This window comes from Emydura macquarii, unplaced genomic scaffold, assembly GCF_026122565.2.
Source record: "Emydura macquarii macquarii isolate MOO-44397 ecotype Brisbane River unplaced genomic scaffold, CSIRO-AGI_Emac_v2 contig_1477, whole genome shotgun sequence".
In the NCBI taxonomy this organism is placed as follows: Eukaryota; Metazoa; Chordata; order Testudines; family Chelidae; genus Emydura; species Emydura macquarii.
This window is the reverse complement of record NW_027131614.1, coordinates 7,838,163-7,861,464: the sequence shown is the minus strand read 5'-3', so window position 1 is coordinate 7,861,464 and position 23,302 is coordinate 7,838,163. Positions and strand designations below refer to the sequence as shown.

At 40.1% G+C, this 23,302-nt stretch overlaps 1 protein-coding gene across 1 annotated transcript in view; it reads left to right on the top strand.

Moving 5' to 3' along the window:
• The first annotated feature begins 621 nt into the window (after positions 1-621).
• The window catches only part of HNF4G (hepatocyte nuclear factor 4 gamma), a 72,581-nt gene continuing 49,900 nt past the window's right edge, over positions 622-23,302 (top strand). Inside the window, exon 1 of the mRNA XM_067553589.1 lies at positions 622-1,007. Coding sequence (XP_067409690.1) covers positions 830-1,007 — 178 coding nt within the window. The 5' untranslated portion in view covers positions 622-829. The remainder of the gene's footprint in view (positions 1,008-23,302) is intronic.

The window sequence follows — 23,302 nt, the reverse complement described above, 5'->3', positions numbered from 1 at the left end:
CGGGGTCTCCAGTTTAGAGTGATAGTGCTTGGAGATCTTGAGCCTTTCGCCCTGCCAGCTCAGCTGGAAAAGCTTGCTAAGAACCCTCTTCGATATCGCTGCCTGGCATTTTTAAAGGGGATCTTTAAACACCTGGGCGTTAGAGGTGTGTGTGTAGGTGGGGGGGGAGGGATTCTCCCCAGCAAAGCTGCAGAGGATGGGTAGATCAGAGGCCGGGGCAAGCGCACGCCTTCGAGGTTCGAGGATGGCCTTTACAACCAACCACCCACAGACCAGGCTTCCTAGCCCCATGGCTATAGTGGGGTGTGACGGACGCTTTAGTTGTATGTATGTGTGTGCTACGCCCTGATAATCGATGTGCTCCTGATGCCAGCGGGGTGAATGTGCTGAGCTGGGGGAGGGATGCCTTCTCAGACCCCACATCAAGCCTGCCCGGCTACCCGTCGGGCTGGCCGGCAAGCAGGTGCACGCTGGGCGTGTGCGCCCGGGGAAGGCGGGGGGTCTGGCTTGGGGGGAGGGGGGGGTCGTGCAAAGCTTCTGGCCCCAGCCTCGCGCTTGGCCTCCTGGCCAAGAACAGCAGCACCAGGGCTCGGGAAAGCTGCTTCCTCCAGGCGTCGGGGCTGGAGCTGCCCCGCCCGCGGAAAGGGCCCGGGCCGTGGGAGCAGCCGAGCCAGCAGGAGCCGCTTTCAGTTTTCCTTACGGCTGCTGGTTACTGTTTAACATCCCCACCCACGTTTCAGTTTGTTTAGTAAATCGATCTGATGCGCTCGGGCTCCGGCTGGTGCCCGGTCGCCATTGAGCCCAGTTACTATCCCCCCCGCTCGAGCATATGGTGAAGGCTTGGCCAGCGAAACCAAGCCAGCTCCCTGGGGCCGAGCAGGACCGGGGACTGAACGCGGGGCCTGGGGGGTGGCGGGAGCCGTTCCCGGGAGATGCCGCCGCCGCCCGGCCCCTGACTTGCAGCAGCGCTGCGACGGGAGAGGCGAAGGAGCAGCTGTGCCCGCCAGGTAAGTTTCACTTGTGCGCCCAGGGACGAACTCAGCGGCCTCCCCCCCCCGCCGCTGGTCTCGCTTCGCACGGGGCAGTGACGCCGGGTTCCCAGCCCAGCGCCCCCGAGAGCCGCTGCTGCGGTGCCTGGCTTGGGCTTGCCTGGGAAGCGGCGAAGCCAAGTGCAAACGCCCAAGAAAGTGGAGCTGGTGGTGGCTGCGCCGGGGAGAACAATGGTTTCCGGAGGCGGGTCACGTGCCTCTGGGCGAGCGGCAGAAATCCATGTTGGTAGCGTGCCTCTGCAGGTACGCGGGGGGCTGGGCCGTAGCAGGCCCACAAGACGTTTAACGTGGGGCCGTGGGAGCAAGCAGGGGGCTTTGGGCCACGCTCTTGTTGATCAGGCACGGATAGAACGGCCCAGGTATTTCCAGGGCTCTGAAACAGCATTGTCCTGATAAGAGGTGGGAAGCTGTCTAAAGGAGGCTGGGCGCCTTGCTGATTTCCTCGCCTTTCCCTCGTGGCCACACTTGAAGCGCACTGCTTTGTTATTGTAGGGTTGGTGATCACAATGACACCTGGGAACTGTGAAGGGCCTCATCAGGGCATGCTAAAACACACCCATTCTTTGTAAAAGGTCAAAACACTGAAGCATTGGTGGGGAATGGGGGAAGTGAAGAATTATCTCGATTTCACACACATAGGGTTCTAGGGCCTATCAGTCAGTGCTTGCTGTCTAAAGTCCAGATGACAGAAGAATGCATTATGGTGCACTCTGTGACTCTAACTTCCTTCTCTACTGTTTGGCATGGTAAAAAAGTTAAAATATTTTATTCCACATAGACTGAGCAGCAAAAAATACCATCATTCTTAAAGTTCGTTTTCACATTTGCTATAGTCAAAACCACTCCATCTCCATGCTAAAGTGTGTAATTTTATTATATAGCTATAAAACAATGTCTTTTTTTTACTGTTGATAGTATTATATGTATTTTTGAGTTATTGTGACTTCCTGTCCATATTATGACGCTAATAAAGTATTTAAAAGTGTCATCCATATTATTAATTGAGTTTCTGAAAACGCAGTGAATGAGACAGATTGATTATATTAAACAGTTTTCCAAGTTCCTGAATTTCTTGATTTTAGGATTCACTTAGGTCACTAGAGAAAAATGTAAAGCACGAAATAACTCCTGTGTCCCTTAAAAGTACTATTTTGGAGCTCATGCAACATACCTAAGAGAAATATGAAATATTCAATTATGTCTAGGTGTTAATAGAGTACTATGAACAAGATATTGTTGATTTTTTTTCTTTTTTATGATGAGAGAAAAGATGGAAAGCCTTTAATATGGTCTTTTATAACTTAGTTTACACGTTCCATCATTCCTCTGTCTCTGAAGGTTTGAGAGGAAAAAAGCATTTAAAAGTGCTGTTCGTTGTTTGGTACTCCATTGCATCTCTTCCTCTCTCACTGATGTGCACCGAATCTGCCTGTAGCTCACCTCATACACATACAAAAGTAGATGTTGGACAAGATCATAATGCAGTTATCTTGTACAGAATGTTACCTTTCATTTTAGCAACTCACACATATGGAGCATGGCTCCTTAGCACAAAGCATAATTTTAACTAAAACTTATTCTTTATAAGAAAGGGGACATTCTGGGCCAAATTCTGCTTCTCTAGTGTGAATCCAGAGTAACTAATAGACCTCATTCACTATTTTGCTACAGCTCTTTTGTGCCACAAAGCCATCTTACCTAACTACACCCTTCAGCACAGGCGTACTCTCCAGGTAATGGGAGCCAGTATAGCTGATCTATGCCACCCTCCCAAGATAACCCCCCAGTATAGAAGACATGGCTGGGAAAAGGAGGTATAACTAGGATGTATGTATGACCTGGCAATCCTTAATTGCTTAACCATTACCTTACGGATGGCACAGCCAGACATAAATTAGATCAGCTCTCATCTGATTTGTATTGGGGGCTGATCCAGATCCTGACAGAGTCAGGGTGAAGATGCCTCCAGGTAGTGTAAAGCCATCTTTGACACCCCCTTTCCCTCCCACCTCCGGCCTTCCATTCTTCCTCAGGTCCTATGTCTAGCACAGCTTGGTTGTACCTAGAAAAGGGCCCCATATCCTTGATTCCAGTTGAGTTTCTGTGCATTTGTAACAGTGTAAATGAAAATTTAGACATCAATATGCTTGAAGTGACTTGTTCAGAATTCTGGTGAATGTATTTGTTTAGCCACAAGGGGAATAGCTACTTTAATCTTCTGCTGACTTGATGTATATGAGCCTAATCCTGTAATGGTTTGAGTGCACTCAACTCCAATTGCATCTCTCAGGAGGTACTCAGCACTTTTCAGTATTGGGCCTGAAAAAGAAAGGTCCAGTACATATTTTTGATGTTACCTATTTATATATTCAGCATTATATATGTCCTTCTGCATTGGCTTTTTGTAAGATGTGGAGAAAACAAAAAGATGCCCTAGGCTTGTATTCATTCTTTTATAACATGTGAGATCCCTGGATAATCAGACCTTTTTTTAAGGCATCCAAAAATTAGTAATACAGTACTTGGCATTTTTATTTATAACACCAGTTGTAAAAAGGTGGTTCCATCTGGGGAATTTCTGAGTAGTCAGTAGAACATTGTGATTTGCTGTTTATATGAAAAAATGTGTTATATCAAGAATGAGAATAAGTATGGTACGTGGATAGTTGAGTTAAGAATCAATCACTGGTGTGATGCTGTCATTCTTAGCTAAATAGATTTTGCTTTGGACCTCTTTAAAGTAAAATGGACAACTGCAATCCATTTGTTAATTTCTGCACCTGTGCTCTAGACTGTATATTCCATACCTTTATTTTCCTCTTTCACTCGCTCTGCCCACAATACCTACAGTATTATAACTATTTCTGGCAAAGCAGCCTGTGGATTGGCTATTTGATATCTTACTCTTTAGGCTATTCAGGGATCACACAACCTTAATTTTCAATAGTAATAAAGGCCCTTTGCCAGCTAGATTTACAGCTTATAAGGTTTTAAAGATCCCTTGATTAATTTCTTTTCACCTGTTTAATTGAGTGACTCAGCTGTCTGGAAGACCATCTTTTGCTCCCTAAGTAAGTTCAAAAACAGGTGAAGAGATTCTCTTTACAGTGAAATTAAGCAGGAAATGTAAGCAGAATTGCATATCCTGTATCTTTTACAGCACCACTTGCTGTTTGATACGTAATGTTTGATGGCTGCATTTTTCCGCTGTTTATATAGGCCTTCTTAGAAGGTAAGGATTGGTATTATCTTGTGATAAATTGTCACTTCTTATCATATATGGTGAATTTTTATCTGTTATAAGAATGCATTCCACAGACAAATTGTATTTGTAACATACATATGTTATATTAAACAAAGGTACACACATTACACAGAATTTATTTGGGTGCACATTATTCTGAATCATGCCTACATGTTTTACCTTTTTAAAGTATCCTGTATCTTTGTAAAGTTGGGATTGTTTGCATCATAACCAGAAAGTGTGCTTAATGAGCAGCATTTTTGACACATTAGAGATGTTTTAATGTGTCTTTCAACAGCTTTGATTAAATCAATTATTTTTCATTTCAAAATTTCAATTAAAAAAACAACAACTAAAAACCAGGTTGGAATAGTGTATATAATGTCAGAGCTGAAATCTATCAACTGAAAGGCCCAGGCTACATTTTCAAACCTTTTTCAATTGTCAATTTAAGTTAATTGAAAACGAAAGGTCTTGGTTTCAGGATGGGGCCATTGAAACGCAAGCATGCTGCTTTCATTTTGTAGAAGGGCAATCTCCCGCCACATATGTATTTTTAAAAGGTTCATTCATAATTCTCCGTTCACACTTCTATTGGAAATGACAGAATTCATTATTTTGAGCTCCTGAACGATTTCCCTGCAACTCGGGTGATGAATTGTGTGAGCTTTAGTTCACAATATGACCTGGCAACCAATGAGATTTTCAAATTCTCAGAGCTAGATCCTTCCCTCAATGGCACACCATTGAGAAGGGTCTAGAAAGCCTTGGTCCAGATCCCCTGCCCCTAATCTTCCATGAAGTAACATGGCAGGATCTCCATCTAGTATTTACAACAATTCTAGAAAAGGAGCTGCCAGTCAAATTTGGTAATTCACCAGAGCTTTCCAGCCAACTAGTACAGGTAGCAGCATGCACTAGCCAGGGTGCTTTCTGAATACTCAACCACATATTCCCTGCTCCATGGTTGCCCTGGCAAAACAGGATCCGAGCAGCAGAAAACACCGGCAAATAACTTTGTTCCTACTATCTATTCCTACCAAGGCAAAATTTGGCTCCAAACTTCTATTTTAATTAAAAAAGTCTTTATTTATACTACAAAAAAGGGCTCCTAAATATTTTGCTGCATGTATGAAAATACCTGCCCAAACACAGGGGTGAGTTTGGGGGAGGGGGAAGAAAGGTGGTCTTATTCTTCCAAGCTCCACCCACAAAGTAAACTCTGCCCCATGAGTTGCCAAAGTGAGAGGCTGTTCAGAGTAGACTGTGCAATGTTAAAGTATGCTTGTGTTGCTCCACCAGGCTCCTTAAGCTTTCTTTCCCTTGCTGGGGGGTTGAATATGCCCATGGACTCTACTAGGCTGCTTGGGTTTGGCTCATTCTTAGCTGGGGGGAAAAAAACAGTGATCTCGTCCAAATACCGCTGGACTTGTGTCACTAAAATGAGACATTGCTCAGTAAATTGTGCAGATCTGGAATTCCCTCTCTCCATTCTCACATGATATTGAATCATCTGTTTCTGAGCCCTGCCCAAACTGCCCTGTAGGTGGACAGGGGAACATTCTTAGAGGATACTCAGTATCCAAGTCTTTCTGATGTGTCTTTTGGCATGTCAGTATCCATTGCTGTATTTCTTATGTGAAATATACCAAACTGACAACTGCACAGGGAGATTAAAGTCCTTTATTTCACAGTAAAGGTAAAGTGGGGTAGCAGCAGTAGAGATTTGCCTACACTGCCTCACCAACATACTTCATTCTAGACCAGAAGGGGTGCAAAATCCATGTCCATTGTATCTTTGGCCTCTTTGCTAAGGCTGCTGACAAGCATGCCAGTGGTGATGGTTTTTGGGATGTGGCGATTCATCTATGGAGAACTATACTGATATCATCAACTCATTTCATACAGGCTGCCAAAAAGGCATTAGATACCAGACATTAATTTGCTATCATCCTAGGCTAGATTTGAACTGGCAGCCTGGAGGAAAGCCTCCATATTTCATTACAGTCACATAAACCATTTACTACCCCATTTCAGTACTAGCCATTGTATTGACTGATTTCTTAAAATTTCTTAATGGAAATGCTCTTCCCTTTTGCAGGCTTTGATCAGACAGACACACAGTGATTCTGTTAGATTGATTTGATACCTTTTGGGTTAGCTACCAGTTCAGTAATTTTATATGATGTGTGTTCAGTTGCACTTCAGCCTGAGCTCTTCAGCATGTCACCAGGAAAACTGAATTAATAATGTTTTTGCTTTTGAATTATGAAAATACAGTGGTAGCTTTTTCTTGTTGACTGGACATTGCTGATAGCTGATGCCTATGCAATATGTATGTATGTTTTCTTTGTTGCTATTCAGGGATCGAGTTACCAGTTTCTGTTTTGGATGATCAGATCCCAAAATGCATTGCACTCTTTCATAAAGAGCTATATTTTTAAAACACTTTCAATGTCTTCTGAGTCTCTTTTCCCAGTTCACTTTTAAGATTGTCTTACTCTTCTGTTCTTGCTTTTGACTTTCATTTTTTTTTTAATTATTCTTGCTCTTTGCTTTGAACTTCAGTGAGTTTCTGTATTAATATTATACATATAACTTTAACAAGTGGTTTAGAGGAACTTGGAGACACACCTTTTATTCCCAAACAGTTCTGGACTGCCAGAACTCGTTCTGACAAATTCAAAACACAGCATTTGAGTATCATAACAGGAATAAGTTTGGCCCTGACAATGCTATTGACAAAAGAAATAATAAGAACAAAGACAGAGATACCATCAGCGTCAGTAGGAATCTTACCTTTCTGCTTATTATTTCAGAATCTTGTAGATAAATAAATAGAATTCACACCAGCCCTATCATGAAGGTGTATTCAAGCCGATACAAGAAAAGTCTAGTCATTGTATCAAAAAGAAAAGGAATGTACAGAAAAACAGAACAGAAGGTCCTGTATTAGAATTTGCACAGATGATGATACAGATGACTGGAAAAAACGGGAAGAGGGGGGGGGTCATGAAAGTTAAGGGTGGAGTGAAGGATTTATTGATGTGGAAATGTGGAATTCTATTTGTTGTTCAGCTTCTAGACTGGAAAATGATATTTTGGAGTGGACTTTCATTTATTGATTTGAATGAGGTAGAATTAGGACCTACCCTCAAATTATTGACAACATATTTAAAACAAACTGACTTGATATGCTGCTATCTATTATCTACTTATTAATATTATTTAACACTGAATAGAGCACCATAGAGAATAAAGCCACTATTCCAGCCCTGAGAAATAATCTAATCTAGAATAGATACAGGAGATGAGCGTACTCAGCACTTCATAGGTTCAGGCCCTATTAGGAGGTTTAGCACTCCACAGAACTGGTTGGTAGCTTCTTTGGTGAATCCTAGTGTTTGTGAAAAAATGCCAGATTGGCAGCTTTGGAGAATGAGAACCTTTGTTTGTAAGGTAGATACAGCATGGGCGGGGACAGTGAAAGTTTCTTCATACTACTCAAAATATGCCTCAATCCTCAGCTGGAAGGGCCAAGAAGATAAATTTAATCTTCATGCCCTTAGTCCTTCTTCACCCTGCTGTAACTGCCAATGAAGGTAAATTGTAATGGTGCATTTTGTGATTGGGACTCTTGTCCACGAGAAACTTGAAATCAGGAACTCAACTTAAATTTTGAACAATATGTTGCTTAATGGTAAAACTGGAGAACAAGCAATTCTACTCTAGTAATGTGTTTTCAGTAGGAAGGCAATAAAGGCTTCTTTAAAAATTGAAGAAATATGGGAAACTTTAAATCAGTAGGATTATAGCCCAAGGACAAGGGGGCACTAAGCGCTTACTAGAAGCAGGAAGCAGCTGAAAAAGGAATTCAAACTTTAACAAAAATTTCACCATGAGTTTCATAGGTACAACATTTAATAATGGAGTTTTTATCTTATTTCACTCTAATAGATCAAGTAATTTATTTCCTGAGATGTATTTGAAGTTGAAAAAAATAAGATAGAAAATTAAATACCCTGGCAAAGATCACTCTCAGTATGTATGGTACCACACAGTCAAATGAATGTTTTAAAATTAAGTTATATAATATAGCAAAATCCTTGGCAGAAAGAAAATGAGCACAGCTCAAACTGGTTTGGAGGACAACAACAACCTATTGCAGCAAATAGTTTAACCCTTGGCACTCTACAGCGTTAGTTGCTTCACATTTTAGGCTAGACCAAGGGCTCTCAAACTGTTTTCCCTGGGACCCCCTTTGAAAATATTTCAGGCTGTGATGACTCCCCCCGCCCCCTCCCAAAAGTGACGACCTTTCCGTGCCATGCCACTCTTACTTCTGCATTGCTGCTGAGGTGTTGCTGCCTTCAGAGCACTTTGCCGACAGCTGTGGCTCTCTGACCACCCAGCTCTGAAGGGCTCTGGCTGTCAGCCATGCATGGGACTGACAACTGCAGCCACGGCATGCACGGGGGCTGACAGCTTGCGACCCCTCCCATAATAACCTTGTGATCCTTTGAGGGGTCCCGACCCCCAGTTTGAGAACCCCTGGGCTAGACCCATTATTTCCCACCATAGTAGCTGATCAGGGTATACCATGTAACAGCTGTAGCCAAACAAGTGCCTAATTCTTAAAACTCTGCTATGCTGGGAGGGATAAAGGGGGTAAAAGCTGTCATGACAATTAGGTGATTCAGCAATCAGTCAAGACCATGTAGGTAAATGGACATGGAAAGGCTGTTGGAAAAGCAGGCTGGAGAGGACCTGGAAGAGTGGCTCTGCTCTGAAGAGTGACTATAAAAATGGCATTTTCTTATTCAATAGCTGTGATCTCTGCGAGTAATTAAAGTAACATCAAATCAAACATCAGTCCAGTAACAAAGAGCCCTAAAGGAGAGTTGTGTGGTGCACTTCTGTATACAGACTATATCTATAGGGCTAAGCCCTATCCCACAACTACAGTTCATTTGACTGTGGATGATCACAGTTGCCCCATTATCATCACTTTGATCAAGAACCTGAATTACCTTATAGCCCTTCAGTGACAGAGAGAGCATTTTCTCAGGCACTGGGGAAGTTCTCTTTCTTGATAATGACTTTACTGTCTATAGTAACTATTCAGGATTTCTTATTTTGCCTCCCTATAGAATGAGGCTATAGTGTCTTTCAAGGACTAAATTCTCTTATTTCATGACTTACGTATGGTCTGATCCTATTTCCATTGAAGTCCAAACTCTAACTGACTTCAGTGGGAACAGGATTGACCCCTAAGACGGACACAGGCCCATTGCAAGTCTTTTGGCGTGGCAGTGACTGTAAAGGTATTGCAGTTTGTACAGAAACAAGCATTGTCAGAGGAACTGGCTGTATATTCAGGCTCATCCTTCAGTTTGGTGAGGGAATTAGGAACCTTAAGAGACAATCCAGGGTAATGGACCAAATTAAAGAAGAAGTTGTGTATATGCAGATTTTGAGATCACCAAAGGACCTATGTGTATGTAGAAACACTAAAGGAAACTTCTGCCTGTGAGAATGTATCTTCACTAGGAAAATATTTTTTCACTAGGAAAGCATTTTTTTGGCACTAGTGCTGGTGCATTGGTACACGTGCAGACTAAGTGCAAACATTTTTACCAGCATGTCATTATTCCTGCACCCAGGCTGTAGATATATAGTTTATAGCAGTAATGTAATTCCACTGGGCTGAAAAACACTGACAAATTTTCCTAATGTATATAAGGTCTGAGAGGCAGTGTTTGTCTGAATTCTGCATTATCCATAGCTGGGGGTAAATCTGGTGGGTATTATGAAATTGCTAATTGCCTGCCTCCTCACACTGACATGAAGCATTTAATTCTGATATTGGTATGTGACATAGTCAGATCCCTATTGAAAATAAATAACCTGCTTATAATAGGAACCTTATATTTTGACCTAAACCCATGTAGAACCACTTTATATGCCTCATTAGCCATGTAATTTAAAGGGAAAAACCCTCTCAACAATCTACTGTTAGTGTTTTCAGTTTATTTATTTTTGTTTTTTCCAGCCATAAGAGATGTTGATAACACTACATGCACCTGGTAGTCTATAAACATTTAAGTTTACATAGTAAATAGAGTAGAGGTTCTCACATTGAAGTCCATGAAGCACATGATGGTGAACTGCAGAGTGCTGGTGGGTAACGTGCTGCTTCCTCTTCCTTAGCAGCAGGAACTAAGTTGTATTAGCAGAAAGTAAAACTAATTATTTTACTTTTCCATGAAAGCAGTTTCTATACTTGCCACAGGTATGTTATGCAATTGTATATGAGAAGGTAGGCGGTCTGTATTTGTGAATGAAGTATGAACGGGTGGGGAAGTTGTTCACAAGACAATCTCTTTATTAAAACATAGTTCACACTATGAAAAGTGTAGGAACCCTAAAGTATACCATTTGACATAATAAAGTGCCATTGATTTTTGTACAAAACTTCCAGTCAATTCATTGGAAGTTCCATGCACACAGCAAAGGTAGGATAAAGTGTCTTTGCTTTTATTCATACTTTCAATCTGTAGTGGTACTAAATCTTTGAAATTCCTTGCAATAACCCAGGAGAATTAGGGCAAATGAAATAAATGGCAAAGGTTTGATGTTGACCTACAAGAAAGTTGAAGATAGGCATTATCCGAGTTAGAAAAATCTTGAGTGTCATATGTAATAAGGATGTTAAGAAGTAAGGTTCAGTATGCTTTATAAATATGGTGACACCTATTTTTCCAATGTTTTAGATGTGCAGTAATACGAAACCAGATGCAGGAATATCTAGGTATGCCTATAAGGAAAAAAAAAGATACTGTTTTTAGTAAATGTTTGATTATTACCACAACCTTATTTATAACTAATGTGTTTTTTCATATGCTCCACTAGAGACAGTCAGTAAAATGCCATTTTTTATCTTTAGGAATTTCATTTAATCCATTCAAATACTATTTTGTTTACCCAACTGATTTTTAATTTTAAACCTGAGTCTCAACCAAAATGACAATAGAGAGAATAAACATCTTTTTGGATGCGTTTTGGGTCATATTTTGGATGCTTAAATCAGGGTATAAAATAAATACATTGTTTGAGCTGGTTGGATAATCTGGTACTTGGTAACATACCTCTCAAATTTATCTCATTTCAAGGGACATAATTTATTTGAATCCCAAAATTACCTGTGTTTCACATAAATTTGATATCCTATGACTTTCATTGTTGACCATTATTTACATCAACAGTAAAGAATAATAAAGGTTATAGAAAGAATTAGTGAAGGAACAACTCTTACAGCATTTTAAGTTTCTTGCCTGAATGATTTTTTGTCTGTCCTCAATTTGATATAAATATAAATGATAGTTTATAATTCTTTGTCATACATTGCATCCCACATTTGGGCCTTGGTACACTTGAGAAACATTCATTTAATGGTGAGCTTTCCACAGTTCGTATTTTCCACATTCACCTCCCAAAGAGAAAAACATACCTACAAGATTATAATTTGAAAAAAAACTCTGTTAATTAATGTGATGTTAATACTTGATTTTTCTAAAAATATTTTTCCATTTAATGACATAGCTAAAATCATACCTAAATAGTCGTGTCATAGTTGACTCAAGCTGTATGTGTGCAACAGTCACTTTAGGAATTGGTATTGAGAAATGTAGAAGACGTACAGCTACTTATAGGATATATTTGTGCGTGGCATAAGCAGTCATATATACCTGATTGTTTTTGAGCAGTCAGTCAGCCTTTACAGGGGAGGTGGAGAAAGTAGCAACATGTTTATGTTTTGGCAGCAGCATGAAAACTGCAGGATGCCATGTTGTTCTTATTCTGGCAGAACCATGCTGCTATCAGCTGCGCTAGAACTGGTGCTAAGTGGTCACTGTAGAGAAGGAAGGGAAGGAGGAATGTTGGAGGAGAATTCTTTCCATATTTTGTGTTGTAGTTCCAGTCACAACCTCATTCCCTGCCCTTTGAATGCAAGGTCTGTTCAAGGCCACTGCCAACGTTTGTTGTAGCCTGTCCGTAACTGATGGGACAAGAGTGGATCTGTGGCTATACACCCTTTGCACCACCAGAGAGTACTGAGCAGGATAAGCAGAAGTGCACTCATTGTACCCTTTCCAAGAAGGGGGCACCCTAGACCACTCTTCGCGATATATTCTGCTTGCTTAGGCACGATGCCTCTGGAATAGTGAGAGAGGACCAAGGACACTAGTGGTAGAGAAGCATTGGAAACAGAGGAAATTAGAGAGAAATCAGATCAAAGAGACTGAACAAGCCCATTTAAAATTGGGAAGACCTTTTTAACCTGGATCTTGAAGTGAATAGAGATCCAGTGGAGTCATTTTAGGATGGGAGTAATGCAGCCATGGTTCTTTGTACATGTTAGTAACAGCAGTCTGTCCATGCTGAAATCTGGGAACTTGGATTTGGAGGCCACAGAATTACAATAGTCAGGGTGTAAGGAGATGAAGACAGAGATGAAGTCAAGGGATGTCCAAGTGCAATGTTCCAGAAATGCAAATGACAGATTTGCAAGCAGAGGAGACGTGGAAAGAGAAGAAAAGGTCAAGGATGAGAACTAACATTACAGAGAGTAGAAGCAAATCAAAAAGAAGAGAAGGGAAATAAAGGACATGGAACTGTTTTGAGACACAAATCTGAGACACTTTGACACAGAAAGCTGACAGGAAGCCATAAACTTATTTTAACTAGACAGGAAGAGGGTGGAGAGAGAGAGAAGTCCTAAAGGATTTCAAACATATGTATAGTTGAGAATCATCAGAGCAAAAGCAGTGGTTAAGATTATAGGGAGAGCATTGATGGCTGCAGTTGAAATGCCCCAAAAAATCAATAAGATAATGATCAGAAGAGAGGAGATGCATAGCAAGAGAAAAGGACTGAGAACTGAGCCTTGTAGGGCTCTGTAGTGGAGCGGGGAATCACCACCAGACTACCGAATGTCCAGCAATGAAGAATGCCAATTTCCAGATGAGGAAGCAGTTACAAAGAATGTATGCTGTAATACAGCAAAAATTCCAAATGAAAGTAGAAGAAATTTGAGAAAAATCTACACAACACAAAGAAACTGAAGTCTGCATATGTGTGGAAGTGAGACACCATCAATATGTAGCATACTTCTAAGTTTACTAAGGACCTTGTTCTCCACTGGGTTACACCAATGGAGTCACACCAGTGTAAAACTGACTTAAGATTGGTAAATTACCCTAAATATTCACTGTAGAATACTGACATTTTCCATTGTGGTCTAATATGAGCTTTGGAAAAACTTAATAGAAATAACCTTATTAATAAAATCTCTTAGCTGAGGATAAATAAAGAATTTTGTTCTAGGTACTATATTTTGAGCTGAGTTTTTCAACAAGTGGAAGATATTCTGCCATTTTAACAACGTCAGAGACCTCTGCTGTTGGTTAGTAAAAACATGTTTTTTTCCTTTGTAAGAACATCAGTGTCGAGCTAAAATATGTTGCTGTTGTTAATATTTATCATCACGTGGGGATCACTGAACCTGATTCTCCACTTTGTTATACCGATTTTATGCTGACATAAGCGAATGTGGGTATGCCAGTGTAACACAGCACAACCACGTGAGGGATCAGGCCCATCATTTGCAAGTGATTCATAATCAGTGTGCAGAGCAGTGAGTTTAATTCACTACTAACTTTCATGCTGTGCAATTAAAATATTTGGCTGGGATTGCACAGTGTATATCAACCTTGAATTTGGTATGGAGCATATAATGTCTCAACCCTTTTTGATACCAGGAACCAGTTGCTGCCTTCCCAAACTGTCATCTACTGAGAGAGAGAGAGAGAGAGAGAGAGAGAGAAACAGTGTTACACTGTTCCCTCCCCACCCCCCGTGTTTTTTCAATATTTCCAGGCATTTCTTTTTTGTACTATCTGCATGTAAGGCATTTCTTTCTTGCTTACCAACAGAGGGCCACTACTCCAGATCTGTTTATTTGTTAAAATAAAGTCCAGTTCAACCAGCTATGTGGTATGAAAATGTTAACCTGATTTTTAAACATTGTTTCAAATGAAGGGTACCAATAATTTTGTCTACAACGGTATACCTCATTTTGTACATTCAAAATAATTGATTTAGTTTTAGAAAATAATAATTAAAAACCAGATGGATTCACTCACCACACTGTTAATGAGATGTTTGTGCCTGTCTTGTAGACAGAAGTATTTAAATCTGGGGGATGAATGTTTGACAATGATACTTGGAGTTTCTTTCCAATGCTCAGCCAGTTGCAGTATTTTGTGTTCATTGCAGTCATCACTGAAAATCCAATTTCACAGAGGTACGTGGAATGGAACAGAAGCCAAGTTTTGACAGTGAGTTCACTTAGTTGTGGGTATTCACTTCTGACTTTGATCCAAAAAATAGGTAGCGTTACTTCATGAAACTGTAACTTCAGACCCTCATCACTTGACAGTTGCAGCAACTTGTCCTCCAATGATGGTAACAGATGTGTTTCAGTTTCTAGAGAGGAGAATATATCACGAACCCATTGCTTTCCTTTCCATGGATCAGAATCTGATGAGAAAAAGTCCTCAAACTTTTGGAGAGTTGATTTTAGATGGGATGCAATTATTTCACACAGGAGAAGCAGACCCACCATCTTTACTCTTATCAATAGCCAGAAATGCAAAAGATGGGAACATGTCATAACAGTTGCTCCCGACTCTCTCTTTCCAGACTTGAAGTTGTTTTTTTTAAAGCAGTGATCCCGTCAGCCAATACAAGGACACTCAACTTACTTCCCTGCATAGAGAGATTGAGTTGACTGAAGTGATCAAATATATCTGCCAAATATGCAGGTTTGGCAAGTCATTATAAATCCTGAAATTATGTGGCCAGAGGAGACTTCTTTTGAGACAGAAAGACTTCAGGTTCACATTGCAGTTCATACACTTGGCTTAATACTTTGTCATTGGATAACCACCACACTTCAGTATGTAAGAGTAAGTGATGGCGTTCAGACTCCATTTCTTGACACATTGTAGCAAAGGTGTGGGAATTGAGTCCATTTGCTTTCACAAAAGTGACAATTTTGACAGCTATACAGTGGACATCTGTGACACTAAGCCAGGAAGGGTTAAGCCCTAGCAGGTTGAATGACCCAAACTCAACCTTCAAAAACCTATTGAAAGGAAATAAAATGGTAATTAGACCCATTCATTGTCAATGGCTAGAACTTTGAAGTTTAGACTTGCACTGTTAAGAGATTGGTTTCAAGGTGTCAAATCATTTTTGAAGGTTTCATAGCACCATTGCTCAGAGCCATGGCACACACAACACAGAAATTTCGGGTATTCTACATCCTCACTTGCAACAAACCCATACTTATGACAAATCGTGTTTTTGATTGAAGGCCGAACGTTTCCTTTTATTTTCAAAACCTTCTTCCTTATCACGTTCAGAGTCACTCACATCTGTACTATATTTTTCTGAACCTTTGTTAGTTCTGAAAAATCAATCCAGAGTTAATGGCTTTGACAATGGCATTGTCTGGTTTAACTGAGTAGAATTTTTACTAGAACTTAAATTTCACTCACTACTTTCTGTTAACTACTTCCTTCCAACAAAAGTGCGTGAACGTGCTTTGCATATCAGCACAATGGCAACTGATGTCAGCCCCATCGGTTTATTTATTTATTATTTTTTAATGTTCAGAAATAATTAAATGAGTACACTGATATAAAATGCAAATACAATAAAACCCTTTACATTTTAAATATTAATATTCTTTGTCAGGGAGTTCTCAGGGACCAGCAAGGATGTTGTCACGGACTGGCACCAGTCCATGGACCGGTTGTTGAGAAACACTGGTGGAGAGTCAAGGACTTGATCTTTACTTTAAACATTGTCTAATGGCACACACCACTGTCTGATAAAATGTTTACTAATTGCAGTGTGGGCTTTAATGGATCCTTTGCTCAAAACTTCTTAAGCATGTACGTGTGCAGTGGCACACATTCGGTACATAAAAGTGTTTGGCACATAAGTGTTTTATTTTTAGTGTTTCTAGCTAACCATAAGATTCTCTTTAGGGGAAACCCACATGATTAAGTCCCAAGAGTGAAAGCTTTTTATTGGCAATTCCCTTTTTGGTTACTGAGTTGTTATCTTATGCGCTTTACACCAACCAAAACTCAGACTAGCACAGTGAGGCTCTGGCCTGTCAATTTTACCATAATAGAAATAATTACCAATAATGATAATCATGGTCCAATGGCAACAGTTTTTCCAGGTGAGCGAAAGGATGCTCCCCCACTATTCAAATTAAAAGGTTTATCTCAGCTGGAAATTGCTTTTTGTAGATTTCACAGCAAGCAGCATTGTTTAACTGTGCCAAGTTGCAACTAGCATTGACACCGTATTATTCCTCAGAAGGTCTGATTTTGATTAACATTTTCCCACTCAGCAATGGCAGAGATGGCATAACCCTACTCTAGCTCACAGTATCGGTTGTGGTCCACTGTCTTATTTGTGATTTTTCTCTTTTTCATTTTGTTTGAGATTGAATTTGAGAGAGAGCTTTGTTCTGGACAGTGACTTATGGCAGTGGGCTGAAGAGATGAGATTTCACTGAATCATAGAACTAATACACAAACAGAAAATATGTGAAAATTGAAATGACAAGGTAGAGTGGCTTGGTTGTTGAGGTAGATAAAAATAACTAGGTTCTCAGGGAAATGAGGTAGGGATCTTTTTTTTTCTGAACTAGCATTAGCTTGAACCACCATAGTTGATGTAGAAAGCATAGACATTATAAAATTTGATGAAAATAGAAATAAATATGTGTCACTCTGTTACTTTGTGCTTAAGGATATGCAGTTTTGCGATCCCTCAGCCCAATGAAAATAAAACTAGTGTCCAATGTGTGTACGGACAATTTAAGGAAGACACAGAGAGATTCTTTTCCCTTTCCTTTATTTGCTATGGGACTTTGTCATCACAAAAGATTTTGATGTTGGATTGCACAGGGAAATCAGGAACACACTGAGTAATCAGTGTCTCTTGTCAGTTTTTTAATGAGAATAATAGTGTATTTATTTTTCTTCCCTTTGGAATCACTGAGGCAAGTTGTGACTGATCCAAGCAGTGAAAATACCTCTTTGTGACTAGAAAAATAAAGTCAGTGTGGAGTAAACATTGCTGTGCTCCAGCAATGACAAAGACAAACCATATTAAGCTAAAATAGCCAGAAAGGCTGACAGAGCTTCTCAAAGTCAGCTGTCTACCCCCACTTCAATGTGACTGGGAGCAGGGGAGCTACTAGTCTTCACTTACCAAGGGATTAACTTCAGTGGAGCTTCCTCCTTCCCTTGTACAAGTGTTCAGGGAGAAGCTGTAAGTGTGATGGTTTTGGGAGGCAGAGGGAGAATATCATTGGGAATGTTGGGCTTCACATCCAGGCTCCTAAGATTGGCCTGAATCCTACACTGCGGAGTTTTTTTCTCATTACTTTACTTCCTGGTTTGAGGGCTTGATCCAAAGCCTATTGAAGTCAATGGAAAGATTCTCATTAACTTTGGGCTTAGGATCAGACCCATAAAGTTTAGTCTTTGAGAAAAAAAATCTTGTTGACGGCAACTGTTTTTTCTACTAAATTATTCCATTGGCTTACACCCAAAAAGAGAGGTATTTTTTTTTGTTCTGTTTAATTTTTATATTTACTCTGTATTTCCTCCTTTAGTTCCCTATGTAAACATATCTTCAAAACCACATTGGGCCAGATTCTCTTCACTTTTTCCATCACTGCTCAGCTGACATAAAATGGCCAGAATTTCACTCCCAACTGTCCAGTTGAGAATTGTTCCAGCATTTAGAACCACTCAGATGGCATAAAACTGATAGTAGCTAGTTCCTACACCAATTGCGTCCCCATACAGATATAGCAGGTGTCCCAAAGCATGGCAGAGTGCACTATGCCAGTTCACAACTGGCATATGGTTCTTTGGAGGCTATAGCCTTTGTGAAAGCCAAGCCTATAAACAGGTTAAAAAGAGAACTAGATAAGTTTATGGTGGATAGCTCCATCAGTGGCTATTAGACAGGATAGGAAGGGATGCAAAACCATGCTCTGAAGTGTCCCTAGCCTCTGTTTGCCAGAAACTGGGACTAGGCGATAGGGGATGAATCACTTGATGATTACCTGTTCTGTTCATTCCCTCTGAAGCACCTGGCATTGGCCACTGTTGGAAGACAGGATACTGGGTTGGATGGATCATTAGTCTGACTCAGTATGGCCATTTTTATGTTCTGGCCACTGTTGTAAGTTAGAGCAGTCTATAAACTTGTGACAGGGCACCCTCTGCTCCCATCTTCTTTGCTGTCACACAGACTACTCAGAAACCTTCCTTTTGTAAATACCACTGTGTTGTTTATTTACAGTGCTTCACCTCACCACCATTTAGATATTTATGCAGCCATAAGTATTATTATCAGCTTAACTACCCTTCTTCCTAGGGATGGGGATGAGAAAAAGGCTCTCTTCGGAGAGAGCTCCTGTTATCAAGCCCAGTTTAGCATTCTCTCTCTCTTTTCTGCTTCCCCCCTTGCTCTTCTATCCTGTCTCCTTGTTAACTGGTTAATTAGCTCATTACCAGATCAGATTAGGGCTAGGCTAATCAGGAACTCCTCTCCCTTCTCAGGTGCTTAATTGGTTAAACAATGACTAGAGTGTTGGTTCAGTTGCTGATTCCCAGCAGTCTGTCACAGGTAGCTTTAACTTACACTGTGGCAGTTTGAGAATCAATAACTTGACTTGACTGCTGCTTTCTCCTTCCACCCCTATACACCAAACAGAACTTGGAGCAGCACAGAATGCCGCTGTTATTATTCTTTCTTTATTTGCATTACACTAATGTCTAGAGGCTCCAGGATCAGTACTGTATAAACCTAATGAAAAGGCAGTCCTTGCCGCAGAGAGGTTTGTGATTGAAAGTACTATTTGCAAAATGAAAATTTCCAATGCAAACGTGACTTGCACAGCCTCTCTCCCCTTTTATTTGCCAAAACAAATCAAATCTGTCTCACACTTCACATTTGTGGTCTTATGCTAGAGTGGGATTGTATTTCTGAAAATCTGAGTTAATTTGCAAAATGAAAGGTTTTGAAAATTGTTCTTCTAACTCATTTTGCCACATAGTAAATCAAATGGTTTGATATGAACACTCAAAATTTGTTGGCCATGACAAGAACAAGTGCCTCTATTCTGGAAAAGCTGGTGCTTAGCTGTTTTGTAGCTATATTAGACATTAGGTAGATGTATTAGATGAAGCTTATCCAAATCTTCGGAGTATACTCCAGACTTTGTAATATCAGCCTGGTCCAAGGTGGCCATCACAGTGTCCATAATAACTTCACTGGGCATTGCAGATTTTTGGGTTCTCTGCTGACTTCTTACTGAATCCTTGCTCTTTGCTGTGACAGGTCCCTCATGATGATTTGTTTTTGTGATGCTGACACCTGCCCACTAGATACCTGATGGGAAATGATTGTTTTGAGTCCACAATGGACACTTGTTTATCTGTTATATAGTTAAGTAATGATATACCTGAGACACATCAATGATATTTTCATCCTCTGAACAGATGACCTAAACTCCTCATAGATTTCCACCACAACTTCAACCCACGACCCATCCATCAAACTCTCTCTAGAACACTTCCACATCAACGACAACTTCCTGGACACAACAATAAGCTTCAACAATGAAATCCTACAGACAACTATATACCAGAAACCCATGGATGACCAGACCCCCAGTAATCACTCCAGAAACACCAAGAGATCTGTTACCTACAGCCAGGCTCTCAGATGCCACATACTATGTTCCAAAGAGAAAGTTTAGGATACACACTTTTTAACACATTTAAGATTGCCTTCACCAAACAAGGATGCTCCACCAGAAAAGTAAATTGCATCCTGGAATGGGCAGCTCAAATACCCCAAGATAACATGCTTTAATACCGAGAACTGCCCCCCCCCACACACACACACAAACACCAACCACACACCCTAGTTGTCAACTACTACCTCACACTGGAACCCATACAGGGTATCATCAAACAATTGCAAACTATACTTGTTAGGAACCACATCCTAAAAGAAATCTTTCCTGAACCCTCTCTTCTGGCCTTTAAACCAACCCACAACCTCACCAAGCTCGTCATCACAAGAGCAGGAGACATCAACACCAAAGTGGTACCAGACCCTGCCAGAACAACAGATGCAAAACATGCAGACATATCTGCACAGCTACACACCTTTCAAGTTCCATGGGTCCTACACATGTCTATCACAGCATGTGGTATACCTCATCCAATGCATCAAATGCCCCAACAACAAGTATGTGGGTGAAACCAGACAATCACTATGCTCTCAAATCAACTCACGTAGAAAAATGATAGAAGACAAAAACACCCCATGACCCATGGGTCATTTTTACAAAATGTCACTTCATATTTGACCTCTTAGGCCTCATCCTCAAAGAAAACCTATAAGATGCCTTCAAAAGAGAAGCCTGGGAACTTAAATTCATAACTCTGCTGGACACTAAAAGCCATGGAGTTAACTGACACACTGATTTTTTATCCCATTACAATAACTCATAACACACCTTGCTGCCTACTAACCCTTCATTGTTCCATAACTGTGGTGGTGTTAATTGCCAACTTCATTTTAAATGGTCTCCTACAACATGTGTGAACCCTTTATGCTTAACAATTTGTTCCACCTTCGTATTTAGCTTGAACATTCTGGTTTCCTTCTTCAGACCAGGAGATGAGCTCTGTGATGCTTGACAGCTTGTCCCTTCCGCCCACAGAAGTTGGTCGAATAAAAGATATTACCTCACCTACTTTGTCTCTCTCATATTGTTAAGCAAGGCAGCCAAGTTTCTTCTTTGAAAATCCTGATGTTGCAGAAGTTAATTAGTGATCATGGGTGGCACAACTGGGTGATGAGGCATGTTTAGTATGGGTGAAAGTAGTGATCATTATAGGAGATTTATAACTTGATTACGGTAGTATTTTTATTAAGCGGTTAGTGTAACACTTTCTTACTGGTATCCTGTACAAACATCAGACACAACCAGCCCTGATAACTTCTGTGAGTTTTTCTACTGTTATTAGATTGTGCTGCCAAACACAAACTGCTATAGTTTAGGTTGCATCATCCAATATTTTCTCGGTATTGTGGTAGTAACTGGTCAACTGAGCATAACAATTCACTATAAACTTAGGTTTTCTTTATGAAAGTGCATTTTTTATTAAACACAATTAAAATTTTTGAAAGCAGGATTTTACTATGTGGTTTGATCATTTTCTTTACAATTTTCTCCTAAAAATGTATTTTTTGTATTTTGGTAACACTCACTGTGGTGGCCATTATTCAAACATACAGGAAGACACAGTCTTTGTGCCAAATGTTTCTTTGTTTTCAACTGACTTTAGAAATGAAACTGTTTTCATTGTCAGCTTGTCTTCATTCTTATCAAAACTGTGGGGCTTTCCAATGTCAGGATACTTATGTGGGTGGAGACTTCTCAGAAGAATAGAGGACTTATCAGTGTTTGCTTAGGATCTATTACATTCTCAGCCATAAAAATAGCTATGCTGTCTATAGCACTCATAAATCTTCAGCCAGTCAAGGCTACTGTCTTTTCCTCATGCAATCTTGAATATAAAAATACTGCATGAATTTATTACATAAAATAGTTTTAATCTCAAAATAAATCATGTCCCCATACCAGTTTTTAAAATAATATTATAATTCAGCCTTCAAGATTGTTGTGACACTAACCAGTACTGACACAAAATCTACCTGTGCACCCTACCTTGATAGTGAAACCAACTGTGATGATATTATGGTGTACAGTCACCAGATGGCACTGTTTCATAAAGTCTTACAAATTATTTTTCTTGTTGTATGAGCAGTGTTTGGTCTTTGAAGAAATGCTGTATTGTTGTTATATTTGTGATGCATCTTCCACTCAGGGAAGCTGTTGCAAACAACAAGGTAGTTTGAACTTTGCCTTAATCTCGCTAACAAAATAAAATTCATTCTGGGGACAGTTCCTTCCTGAGAATTGGCCTTGGAGCTGAGATTCCTGAAACAGGGACCATATCTGTTTTAAGACTGCTGTATATGTATAAATAAAACAAATTATGATAAAAAATACCCAGATTCCATATAATTAATTTCTCCTCTAATTGGAAACCAGCCTGCAAAACCATGAAATCAGCTTCAGATCAGCAAAAGGACTAGAATCATATAAATATAAGGCTGAAAGGGACATTAAGAGGTCAGCTAGTCTCCCCCCCCCCTCCACCCCCACATACTGAGGCAGGACCGTGTATTCCTAGCCCATCCCTGACATATGTTCTTAAAGATCTCCAGTAACAGGGATTCCACAACATCCTTGATAACCTGTTCTGGTGCTTAACTATCCTTATAGTTGAAAAGCTTTTTCCTAATATTGAACTCTCCTTTGCTGCAGATTAAGTCGATTACATCTTGTCCTACCTTCAGTGGACATGGAGAACAATTGATCATCACTCTCTATATAATAGCCCTTAACATAATTGAAGACTGTTATCAGGTCCCCCCTCAGTTTTCTTTTCTCAAAATTAATCATGCCCAGATTTTTTAAACTTTCCTCATAGGTCAGGTTTTCTAAACCTTTTATTACTTTCGTTGCTCTCCTTTGGATTTTCTCCAATTTTTCTATCTCTTTCTTAAAGTATGGTATCCAAAACTGGACAAAATACTTCAGCTGAAGCTTCACCAGTGCTGAGCAGAGTGGGACAATTAACTCCCATGTCTAACGTATGACACACCTGTAAATAAACCCTAGAATGATATTAGCCTATTTCCCAATTTTTATATATGATGTTCCTGTTAAAATGCTCTTTTACACAACTGCATCACA